At 46.1% G+C, this 22,890-nt stretch overlaps 1 protein-coding gene across 1 annotated transcript; it reads left to right on the top strand.

Annotated features, from left to right (window-relative positions):
- The first annotated feature begins 2,870 nt into the window (after positions 1-2,870).
- On the top strand, positions 2,871-18,709 carry SEC62 (SEC62 homolog, preprotein translocation factor). The gene is made up of 8 exons (XM_050308224.1): positions 2,871-2,978; positions 10,502-10,610; positions 10,993-11,098; positions 11,562-11,772; positions 13,358-13,450; positions 15,353-15,413; positions 16,045-16,164; positions 16,677-18,709. Exons 1-8 carry the CDS (start codon positions 2,943-2,945, stop codon positions 17,141-17,143), a joined length of 1,203 nt encoding a protein of 400 aa, XP_050164181.1. The 5' UTR covers positions 2,871-2,942; the 3' UTR covers positions 17,144-18,709.
- Positions 18,710-22,890: the final 4,181 nt, after the last annotated feature.

The following is a 22,890-nucleotide window of genomic DNA, read 5'->3' as shown; positions in this document are numbered from 1 at the left end:
TAATGAAATGCTGTTGGTTTGGCTTCAGTTGAAAGAGGAAACTACCCCACTGGTGTGCAATATCCTTCCCAACAGCAATTCTGAATCTACCCTAATCACAAGGGCAGTTGGCCCTTTAGGGGCTGTGACTTCACTGTGAGGTTCTGCAGCGCTGCTTTTTGCAGCCTCCCCCTCAGCTGGCAGACACTGACCTTAAACACAAGCAGCCTGAACCTTCACTTCCACTCCCTGGCTTTTTTTGGGATTCAGCCATTTGCTCCTCTCCTGTTTGCCGTACTGATGACTGCAAGTCCACTGTGTTCCATGCACACTTCAGCCTTGCTCTGCTCTGTGCCCCACAGTGGTAGGTCCGTGCAGTGCCTCACACAGGAGGACACATTCCCTGGCCCAGTTTCCATCCCTCAGTCCTTTCTTAGGGATCTGCTTGAAGTGATGGGTTTGCTCCCTGAAGAGCTCCTGCAATTTGGTGTTTCTCAAACTTCAGATGAATTAAAATTTCTGAAGGGGGAAAAAAATAAGAAAGATTAACCAGATAGTCAAGGTGCTTTTCTGGCAGCAAATAGCTTGATGTACTGCAGATAACATACCATGCCAAAAAAAACCCTGCAAAATGAAGAGCTAAGCATTAAAAATGGGTCATAGGGAAGTAAGACCTTAAAAGAGCCCACAAGTAGAGGTATGAGGGATGATGGCCCATCATGAGCTGATTACACCCTTCAGGAGGAGGGCAGTGTGACCAGGCAGGAGTGTGGTTCCAAACTGTGTCTCCCATGGACCTGGGAGAGCTTCACAGCTGAAATTCAGCTTGTGCCTGTGCAGGGAGAGCAGAGGGCTCTGAGCTCTGCTGTGCCAAAATCCTCACTGCAGGCATCGTGTATTATTAGCAATCTCTAAGTTACAAATGGCTGAAACTTCTTCTGCGAGAAAGCCTCCGTGTCAGATGGGCTTTTATGTTACTGTGAGTCAAGCAGATGAAATAACTGCTTAAATTATTGCCAGCTTAAAGCATATATTTTTTAATAAATGCAGTTTGCCTACTTTTTACAAGGCATTGTTTTATCGTAACCATAAAAACTTCAATTCCCTCTACCTAGTTTATCTTTTGAATTACACTTTTCTGGTTCACTCGCTCTGCAGTCAGTCAGCTTAATTTGTAACTTGTATAGATTTTCTGCCCAGCAACAGCAAAAGGAAAACATTCAACAGAAAAAGATGTCGTACCAGCAAGAGCACAAAACCTGGCACAGTGACTGAGGGGCAAATAGGCTGCTGGAAACGCTTTTAGGTTCTTAACCGCCCAGTTTTCAGTCCGAGAGGTTCCAAAACTGTAGGCACAAGAAGGGGCAACAAGATCTGAGAGGACTGGAGGAGACGACACAGCGCTGCACATACTTTTCCATCCCAAAGTGCCAGGGTGTGGTTTGGAAACATGGAGCCAGGATAAACCATTATACGCTTTGCTAACTTCAGTGACCTCACAGCGCAAGTATGTGGGACAACCTCTGGCAAAGGGCCCTTCTGCTTTCTATAGGTTGCTTTCTGAATCTAATTCTGTAAGTAAATGAGGAGGTCTGAGCAGTGGATCTGTTTGAATAGGTATCAGCTAACAAAGGCCTGCTGCATAGAGCATCTTTATGGCCTAACATACTGTGGAGGAGGATCAGAACTAAATGTATAGATTTTTACAGCCAAAGAGCTGGAGAACTAGTGGGTCAGGAGGTTGAGGGGGGACAGTGAGGGGCTGAGGGGGATGATGAGGGACTGACAGGGGACAATGAGGGGCTGAGGCACTGAGGGGCTCTTTTCAGTGGTGCCCAGCAACAGGACAAGGAGCAATGGCCATAAACTAAAACACAAGAAGTCCCACCTCAACATGAGGATGAATTTCTTCACATTGAGGGTGGCAGAACACTACAACAGCTGCCCAGGGAGGTCGTGGAGTTTCCCCCTCTTGGAGACATTCCAAACCTACCTGGACGTGTTCCTGTGTCACCTGCTCCTGATGCATCTGCCTGGGCAGGGGGGATTGAACTGGATGATTTCCAGAGGTCCCTTCCAACCCTAACACCTTCTGTGAGCTGGGCTGTGAAGGGAGGGCGGCGAGGGGCTGCGGGACCGAGGGGTGGTGGTGAGGAGCTGAGGGGGGAGCGGTGAGGGACCGACACCGCTGAGACAGGAGGGCGACGGGAGGGCGCTGAGGGGCTGAGGCGGGATGAGGGGCTGAGAGGAGGCGGTGAGGAGCCTGAGGCAGACTGAACTGAGGGGGCGAGTTGAAGCGCTGAGGTGGGGCCGCGGCGGGAGGGCACCGAGGGTCGGCGAAATGCTGAGGCGGCTGAAGGGACCGAGGGACTGAGGCGGACGGAGGCGCTGAGGGTCTGACGGGGAGGCTCTGAAGGACCGAGGCGGACTCAGGGGTTCAGGGTCTGAGACGGGATGGGCGGCGGTGAGGGGCTGAGGCAGAATGAGCCGCCGAGGGTTTGAGAGGCAAACTCATGGACCGAGGCGGGGCACTGAGGGAGCGCAGTGACCAGATGAGGCACTGAGGCACCGAGCCGGGACACTGAAGGAGGACAGTGACCAGATGAGGCACTGAGGCACCGAGGCGGGACACTGAAGGAGGACAGTGACCAGATGAGGCACTGAGGCACCGAGGCGGGACACTGAAGGAGCGCAGTGACCAGATGAGGCACTGAGGGACCGAGGCGGGACACTGAAGGAGCGCAGTGACCAGATGAGGCACTGAGGGACCGAGGCGGGACACTGAGGGAGCGCAGTGATTAGATGATGCACCAAGGCACCGAGGCGGGTCGGTGCTTCGCCGAGGGGCGGAGGCGCTGAGGGCGCGCCCCCTCCCCGCCCCTCGCCCGCTCCCGCCGCCTCTCGCGAGGCCGCCCCCCCTCCCTCCCTGCCCGCGCGTCAGCGGCGGAGCGGACGGGGACAACATGGCGGAGCGGCGGCGGCACAGGAAGCGCGTCCAGGTACCGGCGGCTCCCCCTGCTCCCCATCCCTCCGCCCCCGCCGGGCCCCGCGCGGTCCCCCCGCTCCCCGTCCCACGGAGCGGCTTTTCCCCGCGCCTCCACGGCCTCCCCCCGTTTGCCAGGCGGCGGCCCGCGGGGAGGGAGGGGAGCGCCCCGCTCTCGGGGCACCGGGGGCGCCTCAGGCCGCGGGGAGAGACCGGGCTGGCACGGAGCGAGCGGGTTTTCCCTTCAGGATTTTCTGGCAAATCGGTAAACTGTGCGAATAGAGCGCATGTTGAGGGGCTGAGGGGCGGCCGGCGAGGGCCCCCCCGGCACATCCGAGGCGCCTCCGCTTCGTCCCCCCTGCGGTCCGAGCCGTCAAAAGTTCTTCGCCTCTCGGTGACCAAAGAGAGAGATTTCGGGCTGTTCCCCGTTTACAATCGCCGTGGTACACTCAGGATCGCAGCGTGAACAATAGCTCGGTGCGGGTCGCACCAAAACACCCGGGAGCTGCCCCTTCACCCGGCGCGTCCGGCCCGGGCTTCGTAAGAGAAAGGCGTGGGACAGATGGTAAAAGCATCTCCAAAAGCAAACGTGCCCCAGCCAGGAAATGATGCGGCGAAGGAAAGGAAATTAGCGTCTGGAAAACATAAACAAACAGGCGCGTCTAAAAATAGACCTAATCAGCTTTGAGATCGCGTTAAAACGCGGTGATAATTGTGCGGTGGCACCGAGAGGCGAAGTGAGGGCTGCCGCGGTGCTTTCACTTACCTGGAAGTCTGGTTTGGCAGCAGGGAGTTTGGCAGTGTTTTTAACGCGTGTGCTGGGCACGGTTACAGTATCAGTGACCGTAAGGCTTACTGCTGTTGTGTATTATCAACACTAAGCCTAGACAGTGTTTGTTTGGGATTTATTGCTCTGCTGTAAGAGCAGATAACATTGACAGAGATCAACAGAGCTGTTCAGCAGTGTGCACTTCATATGTCACCCTGCTGCTTGGTTGCCCTCTCTCCTTTCTCGTCTTTCCCCTTCCCAGCCCACTTTGCCTTCCCCCAAGATCTTCCCATACTTGTAATGGTTCCTTTTTTCCTTTTAATTCAAATTACGGGGACAGGGGGAGAAAGGCGAGGAGTAATTAATCAAAATCTTGTTAAACAAGCCTTATCCATCACAGCATTCAATGAATTATTGTAAAACATTACAGAATTATTCTCTTCTCACGATTGTTATAGACTGTCCCTTTCCAAGGATGACGACAGCTCAATAAAGCATCCATCAAACCCAATTTAAATGCAATTTAATGTTTTGTGTAACACCCAGGGCTGTGGTCTTGCAGGCAGTTAAGCACATACTTAATTTCCAGCCTGTAAAAGTATTTCCCAGATTGTTAGTAATGAAATCGATGCCTGGGTGTTAATATTTAAGGTCGTGGCCTAAATTTGTGATACAATTATGGAGATAAATGTGGATTTTGGTGGGTTCCCAGTGTATGTCAGCAACAGTGGGAAGACAAGACCCTGAACAAAGAGTACTGGTGAATACCCAAGGGGTGTTATTAATTGGTCAGTGAATAAAACAACACATATTTTTCTTGGTAGTTGGTTTGGGGTTTTTTTAAGCTTTTTGAACTTTATTGGTGTAGTCACAGCATGAGTATCACGTTTTCAGCATAATGCTGGACGTTTCTTCTTTTAAAATGAAGCATGGGATTTTTATTTGTAGGTGCTTCTAGTGTTTCAGCAGGGTGGACTTAATTTAGGGTGATGTGTGCCCCTTAATGAAGAGATTATTTATCACCCTGCAGGCAGTTCTGACACCTGAACACCCCACTGGCACCAAGCAGAGCTGTATTTCTTGACAGGAGGGAGGCTCTGGGGGGCAGCTGGTGCATTTAGCTGTGCTAGAGGCTGATGTAATGGAGCTCATTTACAAATACCATGTGCCCAGAACCTGAGTTTGGAATAATTTTCGTAGGACTTTATGCCTGCCATCGAGATTGGAATCATAATAGTTAGGTCAGAGAGCGAGAAAAAAGTCTGAAAAGACAATTCTGTCCAGCCTGCTCTGCGTGCTTCCCATCGGAAGGGGTCACAGGAAGGATGTGTTCTGTGGAATGTGTTTTCATTGAAAGGCAGCGTTGCCCAATCTGTGTTGCACAGCTTAGACTCTTCCTCTGGAAGTTGTGAAAGTTGCAAACATTTTAACTTCAAAAATTTGAGCTAAGATATCTTAGAGGTGAAATTTTCCAGGTGTCATTCGTGGTGGTAATTTAACTGTAATTAACAGAGATGAATTTGGATGCAGTAGTGAAAGGAGACTGCTCTGTAGGATGCAGGTCACTCCCCCAGTGGTTCCCACAGGATTCAAACGTCTGAAATCAAGAGTGTTTGCTGTGTATGAAGGACTGACTGAAAGAACAACAGCATATGTTGTCTAATGGCTGCTTTAATATTTTTATTTTAGCCACATCCATCTCAAAAGATGGGAGATGGCTTTGAGTGCCTGTTACTCCAGCAACCCGAACAAAGCTGTTTCATGTCTTGTTAAAAAACAAACCCCACAGTTGCATCCGTGTCCTGAAATATTCCCTTCGCCACAAACCCTTGGGCTCCGGTTGCTGTGCCCTGCGCTGGGCTGGGGAACACGTGGCACTGCTGGCAGCTCTGCAGGGTGGCTGCTCAGCAGGCATTAAGGTTTCACTGCCTTGGCTGGGTTCCACCCTGCACACTTTGGGTCTCCCCACGTCAAGTTTGGGTTCGGTCCTTGCGTTTGTCCCGCGCTCCAGAAATGTTCCTGCACACGAACCCCACCCTGGGGACACAGCAGATGATGCTGGGGCAGCTGCTGGGGCAGTGGCTCACTGCAGACTGGTGGCTGAGGTGGCATCAGTGACAGGTACTTTGCTTGTTGACTTTTTTCCGTCCATTGAAGCTCTGAGATTCTCCTGATGAAGGACATCTACTAATCATTAACTGTTGCAGCCAACGGTTGTGTCCTGTCGGGATTTGGGCTCTGCTGGAAGGGAAATGCAACAGCTGCATTGCTGCTCCCGTGCTACAGCTTTGTGTGAGTGACTCTGGAAAGGATCTGCAGAGAGGACAATGCAGTGGCTTTCTAGTAATGCAGATTTTCATCCAGCTTGCCTGTTTGTCCTTATTTTCTCATAAACTCCAGTAAAGCTGAGTGGGATGATAACAAAGGAGAAAGGCTAAATAACCTCTTTGAAAGCTGAGTGGCATCAGGTGATAGAACGGGAAAAGACAAGAGATCAAGGGGTCAAAAAAAGGTAGAAAAATAGGAATTAAAAGGAGCAGCCTGACTTGTCATTAAAGCCAGAATCAGTTTTTTGGAAATTTTGAGTTAAGTCTTTGGAGGTGGGAAGGGAAAAGTCGAAACAGCTGGCCTGGGTTAGAAGGGGACTGAAGCTGGTGTGTTTTGGCTCCAGAGTACTGTGCGTTGCTCCTTGGATGTGTTTGAGAACTCTGTACATTTACAGCTTTTGCTCAAAAAATTAGCAATGGTTGAAAAGAAAGAATGAAGAAAACAAATACTTGTATTTTGATAGGATATGAACTGGACTGAAAAACATCTGCTAATCTTTTTCTGTAAAGAGAAGTTAATGTTTTGTGGCCAGCACACGGCCGTGGTAATCCTGAAGAACTGGTTTCTCCACATGGCTCTGCCACAGTTTCCTTTCAGAGACCTGGGGCAATCCTTGTACTGGTCATCAGTGCAGGAGTCCAGCAATTTTAAATTCATTAGTCACTGGAGAAAACACAGATGGAGTCCTTAGAGCAAGTCCTAAACCCTGATGTGTTTGTTTCCCCCCTGCCCACTCCCACTCTGTGCTTCTTCCCTGTCCTGCTGCCCCTGGGGTTATTTTGGACAAAGGATAAATGTCTCAGCAGAGGGATGAGCAGCACCTACTCCCCTGCCCAGAACATCCCGTGGAAGGTCCTGACAGTCAGCAGGGAAGGGGAAAAAATAATCCTGCAGCTCAGCCCAAGTTGTGATGTGCTCAGCCCATCTCCAGAGAAGAGAAAGTGGAACCTGGGTTGGCACAGTGTCGATTTTGGTGTTGCCTCTCAGCTTGAACAACAGGCTGCACATGATAAAAGTGCTTTAAATTTCTTCTTCTCCCTATCTGAAAACTGTATAAACTATTAGGCTTGAGCACTCTGCTGTAGGGGTGGTGTTCTGAAAATCTAACAGCAAAGAAATAAGCTAGATAATTGTTTTAGTGAAATGAAAGAATTTTGATGACCCCTTTAAAACAGAGGAGCATAAATCCTTGTGATGCATTTGTCTGCACATGAAATAACTTGTCTTGTTAGTGACACTCATTATTTACTCTCTTCTGATTTTCCAGAAACCCTGTTTACATTACAAACCTGGGGAAGGAAATTGTTCTGTCCTGGGTCATACCTGTCTTCTCACAACTGTGATGCAGAGGGGGAGTAAAATGAGTGAAATCTCCAAAGCAGAAATGTCCTCTGGCCTTTTGTGTTCCATGGAGTGCTCCAGGAGTAAGGAAGCCTGGACAACTCCTGCTTAGGTAGAGTTGAAGGGGAGAAGGAAGCTCATGGACACACCAGTTTCTGTGGCTCAGTTCAGATGTTATTTGTGATGTGTACAGGCTGCAGTCCCAGCTGGGGGTTGAATTAATTAATGTAATTAATTAATTAATTACATTAATTAATGTATTGAAGGCAGTGCAGAATGCACTGGGCTGTACTTCGATGTGGGAGATAATGGTAAATAACTGGATTAGGGTTTTCCCTTCAGTGGGTCTGGAACGTCCCTAGGCTTGAGAATCTCAATGTTTTATGAATTCATGTAGAGCAGAATTGTGATAATTCTTCTGTGAAATGTCAGTACATTTCTGGTAAATCACTAGGCTGGGCACTGCTTTTGCTGTCTGCAGGTGGAGTTCTTCTGTCTAGACAAATAAGGAATTTGGGTTGAATTTATTTTTAATGGCATTCTTCCAGAGTTTGTAACTTATCAGTAAACCTATAAATTTTATGTTTTGTCTGGTGACAACGTGCATTTTTCGATATCTAAAACTAAAGTAGATCCAATAGTCTAAAACAAAATCTAGAGCAGAAGTATTTGGAAGTTTGACACTATTTTTTATTACTTTAAAACATTTTAATCCTAGAATTTTAAGTAAGACATCTTCAACATTCTAGAAATAGATTACTTGTTTCCTGACTCTTTGTCTTCCCTATGAAAGCAAACTTTAAACAGCAGGAAGTTTTCATATTCCTTTTTAAGACTGTGTTACCTGATTTAAAGCTTTAAAATCTTTTCAGAACTACCCCTTGATTAATTGTATAATCTTTTCCCAAATGCCTAAGGAGGCTTAAAGTGCCTGGATCGGGGCGGTTTTTACAACTGAACACAAAGTTTGGTTGAACTGCAACTCTGTGGCCAGGATTGTGAACTTTGGGTGATTTCACTTGATGAGGAAACAGAATATTATTTTCTGTCAGTCAGGTGGTTTAATATTTTAGCAGAAGCCTGGCTCTGCAAACAAAGGGATGAAAAGAGGATGAAAAATGGGGATTAAATTGCAGGGGGCACTTTCTCAGTTAAACTGTGGCAGTCTCTCTCCCAGGGAAGGTTTTTTTTTGTTGTGAAACCATCCCAGAGAAAGGACAAAGCATCGGATAGGAGGGAGCACCAAAATCTCCCGGTGCCAGCCCCGGCCTGTGTAGTGCATCACATGACCCAGCAGAACCATAAATATTTTAGGAAGAAGGAGAGAAACCACCTTAGCAGAGGAGTTAACAGCGAGGTGAATATCTGCAGCTTCTCTGTTTCACTGTTTGTGCTGTGAGGAACGGTTGCCCCGTGAATTGTTCCAGATTTAATTGGTACCAAACTCGGTGCCATCGTCAGTGATTTACAGTTCCTGGGACAACTGGACCACGTAAGAGGACACCAAACCACACGATGTGAATTATGTGCAAACATGCATTGCCAGAGAATGGTTTTCTGTGAGTTATCTGATGTCTGATACACGTTTTAAAAATTTAAAAATAATAAAAAAAAAAGGATTGGACACGGAGAAGGAGATAATCCAATCCCTGTGAGGACTGTTAGGATCACCTGCCTTAATTTGGGCACATGTTTGTGAAACTACCTGGGGAATGTGAGAGCATGTTCCTGCTTACGTATGAAGGATTTAGACTTTTAAAAATCTCAGAGCTGACAAAGCATGGAGTCTTTTGGTCATTTGGGTACCTCATGTCTGGATTATTCTCTTTAAAAATTGTCCTCAGATAGGAAAAGCAACAATCTCCTCTAGGAGGATATTCATTAACCAGTTGATTTTGAAAGTTAGCTGTGCAAACTGTTGAAAATTAACAACTCTTGCCATCTGAAGCTTTTATTCTGGTGTAACAACATCTCTTTGACCTGGCATTTCCACTTCACATGCTGCTTGTGATATTACAATTATCCATCTTAAAAGCAGTAATGGAGGTTGTATATGTTTATTGGCCTTTAGGAACGTTATGTCTTGAAATAAACTGATTTTTTTTTCTTTTATTCCTGTAAATGAGCAATCTGGTTTGTGGCTTATATAATCTCTTTCTTTGGGCAGCAGCAGCAGCAGAACAGGTACAGAAGTGCTGCTGCAGTCTGGGAAGATGTCCCGGTGTTTCCCTGTTACTGATCCACGAGCAGCAGGAGGGGCTGGAGAATTAAACCTTAGGGATTAAAAGAACTCTCACAGAAAGGAATTCTGGGGCAGTTAGCTTGAGTCGCTTTAATATCCCAGTTTATTTTTTTTTCAGATGTGTTTTTGTGAAGCAGGAACATCAGAAAGTTCTTCCTTTCCTGCTTGCAGATCTTAGATCCCAATTTTACATAATTGAAAGTGCCCATCTCCATCCTTCTGCCTTACCCGTCTCTGGGTTCTGCTGCCTCTGCGAGGTGGTGAAAGCACACAGTTCATGACTGTGCAGACCAAGGGCTCCCTTTTCACATGGCATCTGTTCAGGTGTTCCTGTGCTCCATCCTGCTGTGCCTCCCACTCTGTGGATTGGAGGAATCTCCTCAAGGGTGCTCTGAAGTTCAGGTCATTTTGTAGTCGTGCAGCCGCACATAAATTTTCCGGTCAGATCTTTCAGCTTCCTTTCCACATGGTTTTCTCCTTTCTCATGTGAAGTTCAGGCTGCTCTGTGTTCTGTCAGTCTGCCTGCATTGCTGTCACTTCAGACACGCTCATTCCTCCCTGTTTCCCTTTGTTCCCACCTTCCCAACTGTTTCCATCCCAGTCGAGTGCCTTAAGCAGCCTCCCCTGTGCCCGCTGCTTTCCTCCTGGGCCCTCCTGTAGTTTGCTCTTCTTACTCAGCTGTTCAAGGAGTTCTTACTTTTCCCTCCAGATCATCTGACTGAAAAATTCCTGCGTTATGTGGACAGAAAGTTCTCGGGGAAAAATGCCCTGACCTAATTTCACATCCTTTATATTTTATTTATTATTTATATATTGCCAGGTGTTGTAACTGTGCTAATTTCTGGCTGTTCCCCTGTAGGAAGTTGGGGAGCCGTTCAAGGAGGAGAAGGCTGTTGCTAAATATTTGCGCTTCAACTGTCCAACAAAATCCACCAACATGATGGGTCACCGAGTTGATTATTTCATTGGTAGGCTCACTTTTAACCAGATAATTTACATTTCTTCTGACACTCTACTTGGAGGGTGGGAGGGGCTGCTTTGATTTTATTATTGGTGCTTTATCTAATAAGTACTGATCAGTTTGGGTTTGAAAACTTATCAAGGCGTTAGGAAGCCATAAAATTAATCTCATCAGCCTGGAGTAAACACAATAACCTTTTCACTCTGTGATTTAAAGGGGTGTAGTTGTCAAGAGCAATGTTTCAGAGTAGGGACCAGTCTTACTTTAAAGATTTGAAAGGATGTGGAACATCAGCAGAACTGACTGGTCAGTGGGGTTCAAGGCATGTAGACTAAATGTTAAAATAAATGTTAATTTAAATGCATTTTTAATTCCATTTTTTCCTCTAGCCTCAAAAGCTGTGGATTGCCTGCTGGATTCTAAATGGGCAAAGGCAAAGAAAGGAGAGGAAGCTCTATTTACAACCCGAGAGTCTGTAGTTGATTACTGCAACAGGTATGACCCACACTCATTCCTGCAGTAAGGTCTGTTTGCAGCTGACATGGAGGGAATACTTGCACAGGTCCCACAGAGCAGTTCTGGTTGTTGGACAGCACTCACCAAGGAACTCAGTAATCCCTGAGAGACAATTAAATGGACCTGGTGACTTTCTGTCTCCTACATCCTGTGTATTCATCTGTATTTGCAAAATGCTGCCACAGAAAAGTACATTTCTCACCCAGTTTTGCATAGATGAACCAAAAAAAAAAAAAGCAAAGCAACAGGCAAGACATGGGATAATTAGGTCTGGTGTGTGCAGTAAATAGAGCAGATGATGGTGACCTCTGCCTTTCAGTCATGCTAGTCGTGATTATGTTAGAGAGAGAATCTAGGTTGGTGTCTTAACAACATAATGGAGTGTAAATGTTGTTACCACAGCTGCACTTAAATGTATCATTTAACTCTTGTTCATTTTAAGACTCCTGAAAAAACAGTTCTTTCATCGAGCATTGAAAGTGATGAAAATGAAACCTGACAAGGATACAAAGAAAGAAAAGGAAAAAGGAAAGGCTGAGAGTGGGAAGGAAGAGGAGAAAAAGAGCAAGAAGGAAAGTGGCAAAGATGAAAAAACTAAGAAAGAGAAGGAAAAGGAAAAGAAAAAGGATGGTGAAAAAGAGGAGTGTAAGAAGGTAAGAGGAGAGACAAACCTGTAACAAATACATATTAACCAATTCTTAAGATCACATTGGCTCAAAAGTATAGTGGTTATTCTAAAATATGACTTACCTTTTTTCCTGTTTTCATCTCTAAAATATGCTGCTTTGTTCTGTTACCTTTTGAATTATTCTTATTTCAGATCTTGATCACAAAAGAGGCTTCAGTTGGCCTTTGTGCACCTCGTCATCTTCTGGTGTGGGCTGAGTTAATCCCAACCTGCTCCTCTCCAGGGAGGCTTTGTGCCTCAGTTAGCATGGAATGACACATGTGCATGTGAGCAAACATCTCAAACCAGCACAGCTGCACAAGTGAAACACAAACAGTTTTGCAGTGTTTGGTAACAAGAACGTTTGGAATGTGATATTTGGTGTGTGGTGCCTGTAGCTGGCTGTGTAAGAGCTGCCCTGTTGTGTGACAGCTCCTCTCTGAGCTGCATCTTAGTTGATCTTTCAGGTTCAAACTATGGTTCCTGAACAAGTTTTCATGTGGGTTTTTTCATGTTTCCATTCCTGGTTTATTTTATTACTTATTTTATTATAAGCACAACAGACGTCCTAAATTCAGATGTTAGGAACCTGCAGGAGAAACTGGATGAGTGGAGGTGGTTTTTGTTCTCTGAATCAGTGAGAATTGGTGGGATGGTGCTCCAGTTATTCCCTTGCAGACACTCCTCTCCCATTCAGAGTATAGTCTGTCTACAAAGGTTTGGATTTCAGACAAACATACATGGCTAAGAAGGAATTAGAACAGTCTGGCTGCAGGGTCAGCACAGAAGCCAGTGTAAGATAACCCAAAATGCTGATTATGAAAGTTAGGAGCTCCTCCAAGCTGCTCTCATCAGGGGAGGTACATTATTAAATGTGATGTTAATTTTTAAACTAGTCATCATTTATTGAGCAGATATTTAGTGGATTATATAAGGCAGTGAGTAGGAACTTGAACAACAACTCAGGAGCAAAATCAGAAAGTTAATTTAGCACAGTGAAATAAACAAAGAGAAGGAAATGGGAGACAGGGAGGAGGAAGCACAAGATCCAGAAGGAGATTGAAGAGGACAGAGAATAAACAGGCAGAAACTGATTTTGCCAGGATGCCCTTGTGGTAAATATGGCACCAAAGTACCAGATAATTGTGATGAGGTCAGTGATGGTGAAATGTTGTTCCCTGCTCTTGGGCTCTGTGCAGACTTTCTGTTCATGCCAGCCCAGCTTTGCTATGCATTTGAAGAGACAATGTAATCCTCAAGTCATAGCCTGCTCTTTAGATACTAACTAAAAATAAAATTTCCCTTTCTTTACAATTCTCCTTTATTTTTGAGGTACCTGGATGGTAATAAATAAAAACAGGAGGAAATGAAGCATCTTTAAGAAAAAGCGTGAACATGATCTTGAGTTTGTGAGAAGTTATCAGACTACATTAACATAGTAGAAATTAAAACTTCATTTTTTTGGTAATTTATATATACATAATAATTCATATATATGTATTTTGTGTATATATAGTAATTATACATATAATATTATAGATGTAGATAAAAATATTTGTGCTTGTCCTCAGGATGAAACCCCAGGAACACCCAAGAAAAAGGAAACTAAGAGGAAATTTAAACTTGAGCCACATGAAGACCAAGTTTTCTTGGATGGAAACGAGGTAAGATTTATGGGTACTTTCCAACACTGAATGTCACTGTGCTATTGTCAGAAAATAACTTCATTTACTGGATTTCTGCAAACTCTTGACACGCTGAAAGAAAAATTAATGGCAATGTAATGGCTGATCCTGAAACCAGATTTATAGATATTTGCCAGGAGGTTAGAGACAGGTAAATGTAGGACAGTAGCTTAAAAAAATCCAAAAGAAAATGTAATTTAGCAGTCATTCAGTGCTGGTGGCCGTGAGGGGAAGTGTTTGTGCCCCGGGCGGTGCCGCAGCCTCTGTGCCCGCAGCTGACCCTGCCTGGGCAGGAGAGGGGCAGAGACTCCTGAGGCCCCTCCAGCCCAAGTTACCCCATGCCAGGATAGTTCCAACCCCAGCACGAGCCTTTCAGAGCACGAGGTTCAGCTGCAGGAGGGGAAATGAAAAATACCTGCCTGACCTTGTGATCTGAGCGGGCAGGTGACACTTGGGCCTTCCTGAATTCTCATCGTGGCTTTGCAGCTGAAATTGTGGCCTTAAGTGCTTCTCTGTGCTTTGCTTTTCTGGAAGACAAAGACCTTGATTGTTTACCAGCTCTGTAATGCTCAGAGTCACATTTGTGCTGCTATAGTTTTGGATGAGTGCTAAGTTTTACTGTGCTGTGTTGATGCTGTGTGTGGCTGTACTGGAATTTCCCCTTGGATTCTTGTATTCCTTTGGTTATAAAACATACACAGCAGCAAATTCCAAAAGTGAATGAATGTAAGTGTGAAAAAATGGATTTCCCTTATGTATCTTGGTTTTACTCGCAGTTCTTCTGCACTGCCCTGCTGTTTCATCCCATCTCCTGTGCAATCACAACTGACTGATCCTCCCTGTTGTCTTTACATGGAGTGCCTGGGATAGTTTGGCATTCCCAATGGGGCTGCACCACAGCACTTGCAGTTGATAATCACAGTATTTACTGCTTAACATCACTTCCTATTTTGTTTTATTAACGAGAGCCAATTCTTGTGTATTTGCATTAGAGCTGGATTTTTTCCCTTTTCTTCATTATTTTGCACTTACAGACACAGGATATCACACACTGTCTTACTGCCCAGCCTGTGTGGGCTCACAGAACAGCTGACTGGCAGCAGCTACACCCAGTACAGTCAACTTTGGCTCCCTGTGAGAAGCACAATGCCAGATACTTGTTGATCCCACAGAATCCCCCCTGCCTCCCAGGTGTCCCTCAGGGAGTTCATACTGACACATCTGCAGCAGGGATGGTGGTTTCCAGCGATCAGCAGCTTCTTTTCAGAGCTACAAGCTCAGATCCAAGCTGTTTGGCTTGCTAAGAGAAGAAACCCAATTTTTTTAGTTCAGAAAATCCCGCATTTACCAAGGAGTTTTTTATTTCATACAGTTGAGCAGCTCTGATTCCAATGACCCACAATCCTCACACAGACATTTGGCACCGAGTGTTGCAGCTGCAGACCCTGAGGTGACGTTGCCAGTGGGACAGAGGGGGCAGTGACACTGCTCTGAGCCCAGCACATGGGCTGGGGTCTTGGCTGCCTGCTTTGTTCCAGCTGTTCAGTCTGGGATTTTTTCTCTTCAAAGCTCTCAGGCCTTTTTGTTTCCCCTTGTTGGACCTGAGAAACTTCTCTTTTTTTTTTCAGAAGTGTTTTTGGCTTCATGCTGAACAACGTTAATGAATAAAGATAAACCCAAAATTCGGTTTCAGGATTGTTTTGCCCAGGATTACATCACCCATCAGTCACCCTTCCTGGGAATCCTGACCCCTGCCTGCTCCAGTGCTGACTGAGAGCACCAAGCAGTGCAGCCTGGCAGTGAAGTTTGGGTGAGGGGATTAATGAGGTGTTTATCAGAGAGCTTGTTTTCTGACTGTAAACCAGGTCATTTCTGTTGTAGGTGTATGTGTGGATCTACGACCCTGTTCACTTTAAAACTTTTGCCATGGGACTTGTACTCGGTAAGTCAGAGTAGACCTGAGTTGTTGATTTCTGTTGCCTTAAGCAAACCAGGAAGTGTCCAGTGGGCAAATGTGGGTTATGTGGAAATATGAGATATGTTATGAATTTCTAGAACTGTATTTGTGTAGGATAAGCCCAATCAGCCACTTTCATATTTTTAAATCTAAATTAGTGTAGATGTTAATTGAACCAGTGAGCTGACAGACCATCCATGTACTGCTGGTCCAGCACCTTCCAGCTTCCTCACCTTGAGAGAGCCACCTTTCCCGAGAATCCATGTTATCCCTTGGGGCCACACTCGGGCCTTTGATCCAGTCCTTGGGGTCACCAGGATGTCCCCCCAGCAGTTCCTGCTGCACTGGTCCAGCAGCTCCTGCTCCCCCTTGGCTCGAGCCCTCTCCCAGAGCTGCTCCCTTGGCTCCCTTGGCCGAGTGCAGCCACTGGAGCTGCTGAAGGAGCTGTCTCTGCCCAGCACAAAGCCAGGAGCGGTGAATCCACACAGAAACACCGTCAGCAGCTCGCCCCGTGCTAAGCCAACCCCTGGAATGAACAGTAAGCCTGGAATCTCCCTACACGTGCCAGGGAAAACTAACGATGCTCCTCCTGCTTGTCTCCTCCCCCGGTGCGCAGTGATCGCCGTGATTGCCGCCACGCTGTTCCCGCTGTGGCCCGCCGAGATGCGCGTGGGTGTTTATTACCTCAGCGTGGGCGCGGGCTGCTTTGTGGCCAGCATTCTGCTCCTCGCCGTGGGTGAGTGCGGGGCGGGCAGAGCCGGGCTCGGAGCTGGGCGGTCCCGCTTCCCAGGACGATCCCGTGCGCGTTTCCCTCCCGGCCGCCGGGGGTCACGGTTGTGCCACGGGAAGAGGGAGATCTCGGGCTCGTGTCACCTGTTGGTGTTTGCCGTGTAGTGCAGATTCGTTTGCTGCCTGTTCAAACAAAAAGGAGCAAAACGACCCCAGAACTGCACACAGGAACAGATTCTGTGGTGAGAATGATGTCACTGGGATTTTAAAGGAGTCTTTGGTTGTATTCCTGTATCAGAGGATTAAGGGCCAAATCAGAGAGCAGATCCTTGGTTATTGGGATGGGGGAGACGTGGCAAGAACAAACTATTCCAGTGCTATTGTGGAATGAGGGATTTTCCCCTGATGTCAGCCAGTCCCTGGCTTGGGGTGGGTGTTAGTAGTGGGCATCTCCTACCCCCTGGTTGTGCTCTGTGTGTGTTCCTAACAAAACCCAGCGTCTCCCCTGTTCTCACACAGCTCGCTGCATCCTTTTCCTGATCATCTGGCTCATCACTGGAGGAAGGCATCACTTCTGGTTCCTGCCAAACCTGACGGCAGACGTGGGATTCATTGACTCCTTCAGGCCCCTGTACACACACGAATACAAAGGACCAAAAGCAGACTCAAAGAAAGAGGAAAAATCAGAATCCAAAAAGCAGCAAAAATACGACAGCGAGGAGAAATCAGACAGTGAGAAGAAGGAAGAGGAGGAGGGGAAAACAGAAGGCACAAGGAACTCGGGCACTGAGGGCTCGGGAGGGGAGCGGCACTCAGACACTGACAGTGACAGGCGCGACGACGACAGGTCCCAGCACAGTAGTGGCAACGGAAACGACTTTGAAATGATCACAAAAGAGGAACTGGAACAGCAAACAGATGAAGGGGATTGTGAGGAGGAAGAGGAGGAAGATACCGAAAGTAGGCCTTCCCATGGGAAATCATAACTCACTGTGGTTTGGGACTAAGTATGTGCAAATGGTTGGATTTTCTTTGTTGGCTGATCACCAAAACATAGACCATACAGTAGCATCTTCGTTTGCTGAAATATACGTGTTACCAAACAGTTTTATATCTAGTTCCTTCATTTTTTTTTTTTTTTAAACCATTAACTTGATTACTTGGTACTATGTTAATCATTAATATCCATTGACAGAAGTTTTATCAATCTGACAAGTTTTTTATTGATTGATAGATTGCCCAGATTGTCCTCAAACATACTGAAAAACATCGTTTTCCGGTACTTGCATAACTGGTCAATTAGTTTAGCTTCTCAAACTTGCTTCTGTAAACCAGGTAAAAGTTGAATGACCAAATCTCGGATTATTCCTAGTTATACTCATTTGATAGTTAGGTAAGGCCCTTCTTAGCCCACAGCTTTTCTTGATATTTTTCTTGATTTTGTTTTCGAGAGATTGTGAGAACTTTCCTAAGAAAACTAGTTTTAGCAGAAGCATTTTGCTGACAGTAGAGGAGCTGGTAGTGCTGAATTTGGCTGCAGTGTCTCTGTTTCTCCAGCCCACGTGCCAGCAACCGAGGAAATCCAAACTGGTTTTGTACATCCGGTGCAGAGAGAGCCGTCATCTCCTGCAGGGGAAGGAGGCAGCACAGTTTGGAAATAATGGCTGTTTTCTTTCTCCTGCTCCATCATAATTAAGAAAAAAAAAATAAAAATGTATTCTGTACATAATTTACAAATAAAGCAAACCATTTACTTTAACTGCTACTTATTATTTAGAGATTTGATCCAGCATTCAGTTTGTACTATTGAAGCCATTTTGTGGTGTGTCCATGGGAGAAAATGCAAGTCGAGAGGACCTCACAGAATATTTGTGTATGATCGGTAGCTGTTCCACGAGAGCTTTAGTTTTGTGCCAACATTCCATGTATTTGAGTAAATTGATCTTTATTAAATGCAAGCAAACACCAGAGCTGTATGGATGCCTTAATGTTAACCCTCTGTGTACTCTGCAACCGGAGCTGAAGAGGCAGGAGAGGGCTGTTCTGCTCCACGAGCTGGGGGACTCAGAGCTGATGTGAAGTGACCATTAATGATTTGTTTATAAATCCCTTTGGAGCAGCTGGGGGGGTTTCTCCCGTGCATCCCTCCCTGCTGCCTGTGGGAGGATGGACTGCAGGACCTGCCTAAAGCCTGGAAGAAGTTGAGACTCGGCCTCTTTCCTCTCCATGACTTGAACTGTAGACTGATTGTGCCCCCAGCCCGCTCAGAGAAGATGAGGGTAAGCTTGATGTTTTCATATCAGACTTTTAAGAACTTTTTTTCCCCTTATCCTAAATTGCTTCCCATCCTTCCAGCGTCGGCCTTCTGGATGAAGATGCTAATTTTTCAGATTGTGCAAATATCTACATCATCATGGGTGCATTGATAAACAGTTCATGGATATGGTGTATTTGCTTCTTAAGTCTCCTGAATAATTACTCCATGAGGAAGCAGATAAATTGGATCACTTTTTTATTAATATAGCAAAAAATTAAAGGACCCATTAACTAAAGAGATTGACTCCTGGCCACTTGTGTGTTGTCACTGATTGAAGTAGCAAACCAAGTGCTGTTGTACTGACATGGGGTGTGTGTGGTGGGGAGAGCAGAACCTGCTCTGGGGGCTCAACAGGGGGCAGACCTGGCCAGTTTTTTAAAGAAAATGTAGTGGCTTTCAGTTGTTTCAAGTATTTTTCCTCCTCTACATGAAATAATGTCTTCAGGGCCTCGCCGAGAAAATAAAGTTGAAATGGTCAAATAATAAATCCTCCTGCACTGGTGCCATCTGCTCCCTGCTCACTGCTCGGGTGCCGCGTGCCAGCACTGCCCGCCTGGGGACGAGTGTCTGGGGCTCACCATTTACCACCAAACAGTTGTGCCGTCACCTGAAGAGAGTTCCAAACTCCCAGGGCTTAGAAACAGAACTGGCCTCAGACTCCTCCACTTTGATGTGCTGTGAACAGCTCTGAGGTGGGGTGAAGGCAGAGCTCTGGTTGTTGGTTGAGGAAAGGACTTGTGACTCATTGTTGTAATCTAGTTCTCCTAGAAATATCCCCCAATACTTCTGAATTATTCTGGAACAAGGTAATGAGAGAAGTTGATTACAACATGCCATAATAGTGAAATTATGAGCATTTGCTTTCACCTGCTGTGTATCATGCAGCAGATTTTCCTGGATTTATATATATATATAAAAATATATAAATAGATTATATATATAAAACCTGTGCATATATATATAAAGCTCTGTATGTGTGGTTTTATATCTGTTGCTCATTTAGGGCTGTTTCTGTTTGAAATAACGCTGGAGTTCACTGAGCATCACAGAGCAGGAAAAGGGACAGGTAAAACTGGGCAGTGTCTCAGTTCCTCAGTCCACTCCTAAATTACACCCTCCCCAGGACTCAGGAGAGCAGTGGCAGAAGCATCTGCCCCCTGTAAACACTAAATGTAGACAATGCAAACATGAACTGTGGAAATGGAAAACACCTGCTGGGTTTGGTCCTTTATTTCCCTTCCTGTGGCCCCCTGCAGTCCTTGCAGTGGCTCCCCATCTCCAAATGTGCCTCGTTCAGATCAAATTTTCCAGTAGGGAAGTTCTAAATGCATTATTTGTTTGCATTCTAGAAAGCTTTTGTTTGTCTTCCATGTATTTTGAGTCTAAACTCCCCAGGGAGTTGCACTGGGATAAACTCAAGAGTAGATCCACAAGTTTGGAACACCAAAAAAGCAGGGCAGGAGGCACTGCAGGTGATTTGCTGCTCACACTGAGTGTCACAAAGGACTCCAGCAGGAGATGCTGAGGGCTGGGTGTCCTCCCACTGCTCCCGCTGCCCCTGGGGGCAGCGATTCCTCCCCTGCCTGGGAGGGGAGGGTGTATCACTCTCTCCTGGGCTGACATTTCATCCACCTACTTCTCATGCATTTTTAAAACCAAACCTTGAGCCGTCCAAGTTTGAACACCGTTCTTTGTTGTGCTTTTTGTACCAGAAATTGTGTATTAAACATTTCCCAAGCTCCAAAGCAGTTGAGATGCAACTTCTTAGTGTTTTTCATGCAAGATTTAGCACAGACATTAATGCTGGGGTTAGAATCAGAATAAAGCAGTAGATTTTAAGCTGCTTTCCTGCTGTCAGGGTACATGACCTGATGTTTGCACAACACTCAGATGGGACACAGGCTCCTAACAAACTTGTCCAACTCCGAGGTGCTGCTGAGCATCCTTTATGACTGATCCTGACCAAATCCTTCCCAGGGAGCGAGAGCAGAGTGGTGTGATGGTCCGAGGCGCTGTGCCCTCCTCACTTGGAGCACAAGGACACGGGCAAAACAATCCTATCAGTGTAAGGGAACTGGGACTGAAGCAGCTGCTGAATGTTCTCAATAGACTTCCTGGTAATGGCTGGTACAATTTCATTAGGGCTTCTCATTTTATTTAATAAAGCATTGGATTATTTTATCTGGAATTCAGCAACAGGTGCAGGAAAACAAAAGGCACATTTCCTGATAGTGCCCACAAAGAGCCCATTCCTGCCTGGCTGGCACGGAGGCGTTTGCTCTGCCATGTGGATTTTTTTCTGGATGTGAAAATAATGGTCACTCAGAAAAAAATAAAATTGTTCTATGATAAGAGACTTTTGAGAGAGGAATTGCTTTCGAGTTAGTAATGGCAACGTGCAAAGGGGTTGCAGTGCAAGTCAAAGAAAAGAGAGAGCCAACAGTGCTTGGTAAACACCGCTCCTGCTTCAGATAAAGATCAAAGCATTCTCTGCAGGTGGTAACGACCATTAATCCTCATTGTGTGCAACAGAAGCCGAACACTGGAAAGGCTCAGCTGGTGACCCCCAAAAGCACTCAGTAGCCTGGATCCAGTGAAGGATGTGGGTGCTTAGGAGAGAGACACTCTGGCATTTTACCTTTGCTAGTCAATAAATGGAACACGGAGCAGAGTCCTGGGTGACCCTCACTGGCCCTCAGTAAATTCTTATTTTCTCTTTTTACACCAGTAATTAAGTTGTTGGTGAGCAATCAGAAGATGGAGTTTTGAATTCTTCACACTGAGGGTGGGATTGAAATTAAATTTCCACTCTTTTAAGCTTCCTTTTAAGTGAAAGTGCCACTACAGAACTCATTTAAAAGTGAAGTCTACCAGGAGGTAGTGATACACTAAAAGGTTACAGAAGAGTAGTGGCTCAGCTTTGGTATTTGTGGGCAGCACAAGGAGAGTCAGCTCACATCCTGCACTCCATGTTGCCCTTGGTCTTCATTTTAGTTCCTTATCACCAGCAAGCCACTAAGTGGGTTTTATAAATTACTGGTTCGTGTGATGGAGTTTCCACAGTCTTGCTCATACTTTCTTTCTTCTGGTTCTCTGAAAAATGAGTTGTGTCAAAGACAAGCCAAGAAACACCAACCCTGCAGGGTCACCACGGGCACCAGGAAAGGTCACACCTCGTGCAGGGGAAGCCGGTGGGGGACACACAAACCAAGGAACCACCACTCCTGAAAAATCCGGCCGGGCTGGCGTCACCTCTGCACTGTGCTCACTGCATTTTCACTGAAGAAGCAGAGATAAAATTCAGTAACAAGATTGCCTTCAAATTAAACTTACTACAGAAGTGTGTTTATCCCCAACAAGATCTTCCTAAGAACAAACCTGTTACTTTTAAGATGAGCACCTCAAACGAAGATCTCAAACCTCATTGTCTGTACTCTTAAAAAGATTCTTGAACACCACATGAAAACATCTTGCAAATGGGACACTGGTCGAGCATTTTCTTCTTTAAAAATAAAGTTAGTTAACTAGTTTATTAGTTATATACGCTATTAGTTAAATATTTTATTGAAAATTTTAAATCTTCCTAACCACCATCCTGCCTTCCTGAGCCACGGCAGGAACAGCAGCTCCACAACCGCTGGCCATTGCAAAGCCCCGGCTGCTGATCCCGTGCTGACGAGGCACAAAATCTAACACAGGGCATTGAACGAGCTCAGCTGGGACACACCCAGTTAAAGGCACATCCAGGGCAAGGAGAGGATGCAGGCAAGGCTGTACCAGGCTGGAACTCATCCCTACAGCCAACTGTGTTCTGGAGAGCATTCCATCCCTCTCCAAACCGAGCTCCCCCAGCCTCTCACTGCTCAGGAGGGGGAGTTCTCACAAATATTTTGGCAGGAGATCACAGAGAGCAGCTTTCCCCACATGTGGCATCGAAATGCATAAATATGCACCTGATCTTCTTGTCTTCTCCCCCTTGGAGGTGGCCAAGACGACAACATCAGATTTCTTGAAATGCACAAAGGTGAGGTTTGAATTGTTTTCCTCTGCTCAGCAGCATAAAGGGGCAGGTGGCAACGAGCTTCTGAAGCACAGCACGGCCCAAACAGGAAGAGCAGGGGAAAAGCAGATTCAGCTCTCACTGCACAGGAGGAACAGCCCACACTTCTGCGTGGACAGGAGTTGTGTTATCTGCACCTGACCCTGTCTGAAGGAAACCTCCTGGCCCTAAGTCAGGCAGAAGCAGCGTGCAGGAACTGTAATGATCCACACTGCCCTTCTTAAGTGAGGTCTGAGGCCCCAGGGAGGAGAGGGTAGAGCCCAAGCCCTGCTCGGTGAGGACACTTCGTTCAGTCACTGTTTCTTTCACAAAGTTACCAAGTTGGATTTGATATCAGAGAGGTTTTTTTCTCTTGT

Source organism: Myiozetetes cayanensis, unplaced genomic scaffold, assembly GCF_022539395.1.
Source record: "Myiozetetes cayanensis isolate MyiCay16 unplaced genomic scaffold, myiCay2020 scf13, whole genome shotgun sequence".
Classification (NCBI taxonomy): Eukaryota; Metazoa; Chordata; class Aves; order Passeriformes; family Tyrannidae; genus Myiozetetes; species Myiozetetes cayanensis.
This window is presented reverse-complemented; position numbering and strand designations above follow the sequence as displayed.

Coding starts and splice junctions, on each gene's coding strand:
- SEC62 (XM_050308224.1), top strand. CDS start 2,943: ATGGCGGAGCGGCGGCGGCACAGGAAGCGCGTCCAG. Junction 11,099..11,561: donor GTAGTTGATTACTGCAACAG/GTATGACCCACA, acceptor GTTCATTTTAAG/ACTCCTGAAAAAACAGTTCT. Junction 16,165..16,676: donor CATTCTGCTCCTCGCCGTGG/GTGAGTGCGGGG, acceptor GTTCTCACACAG/CTCGCTGCATCCTTTTCCTG.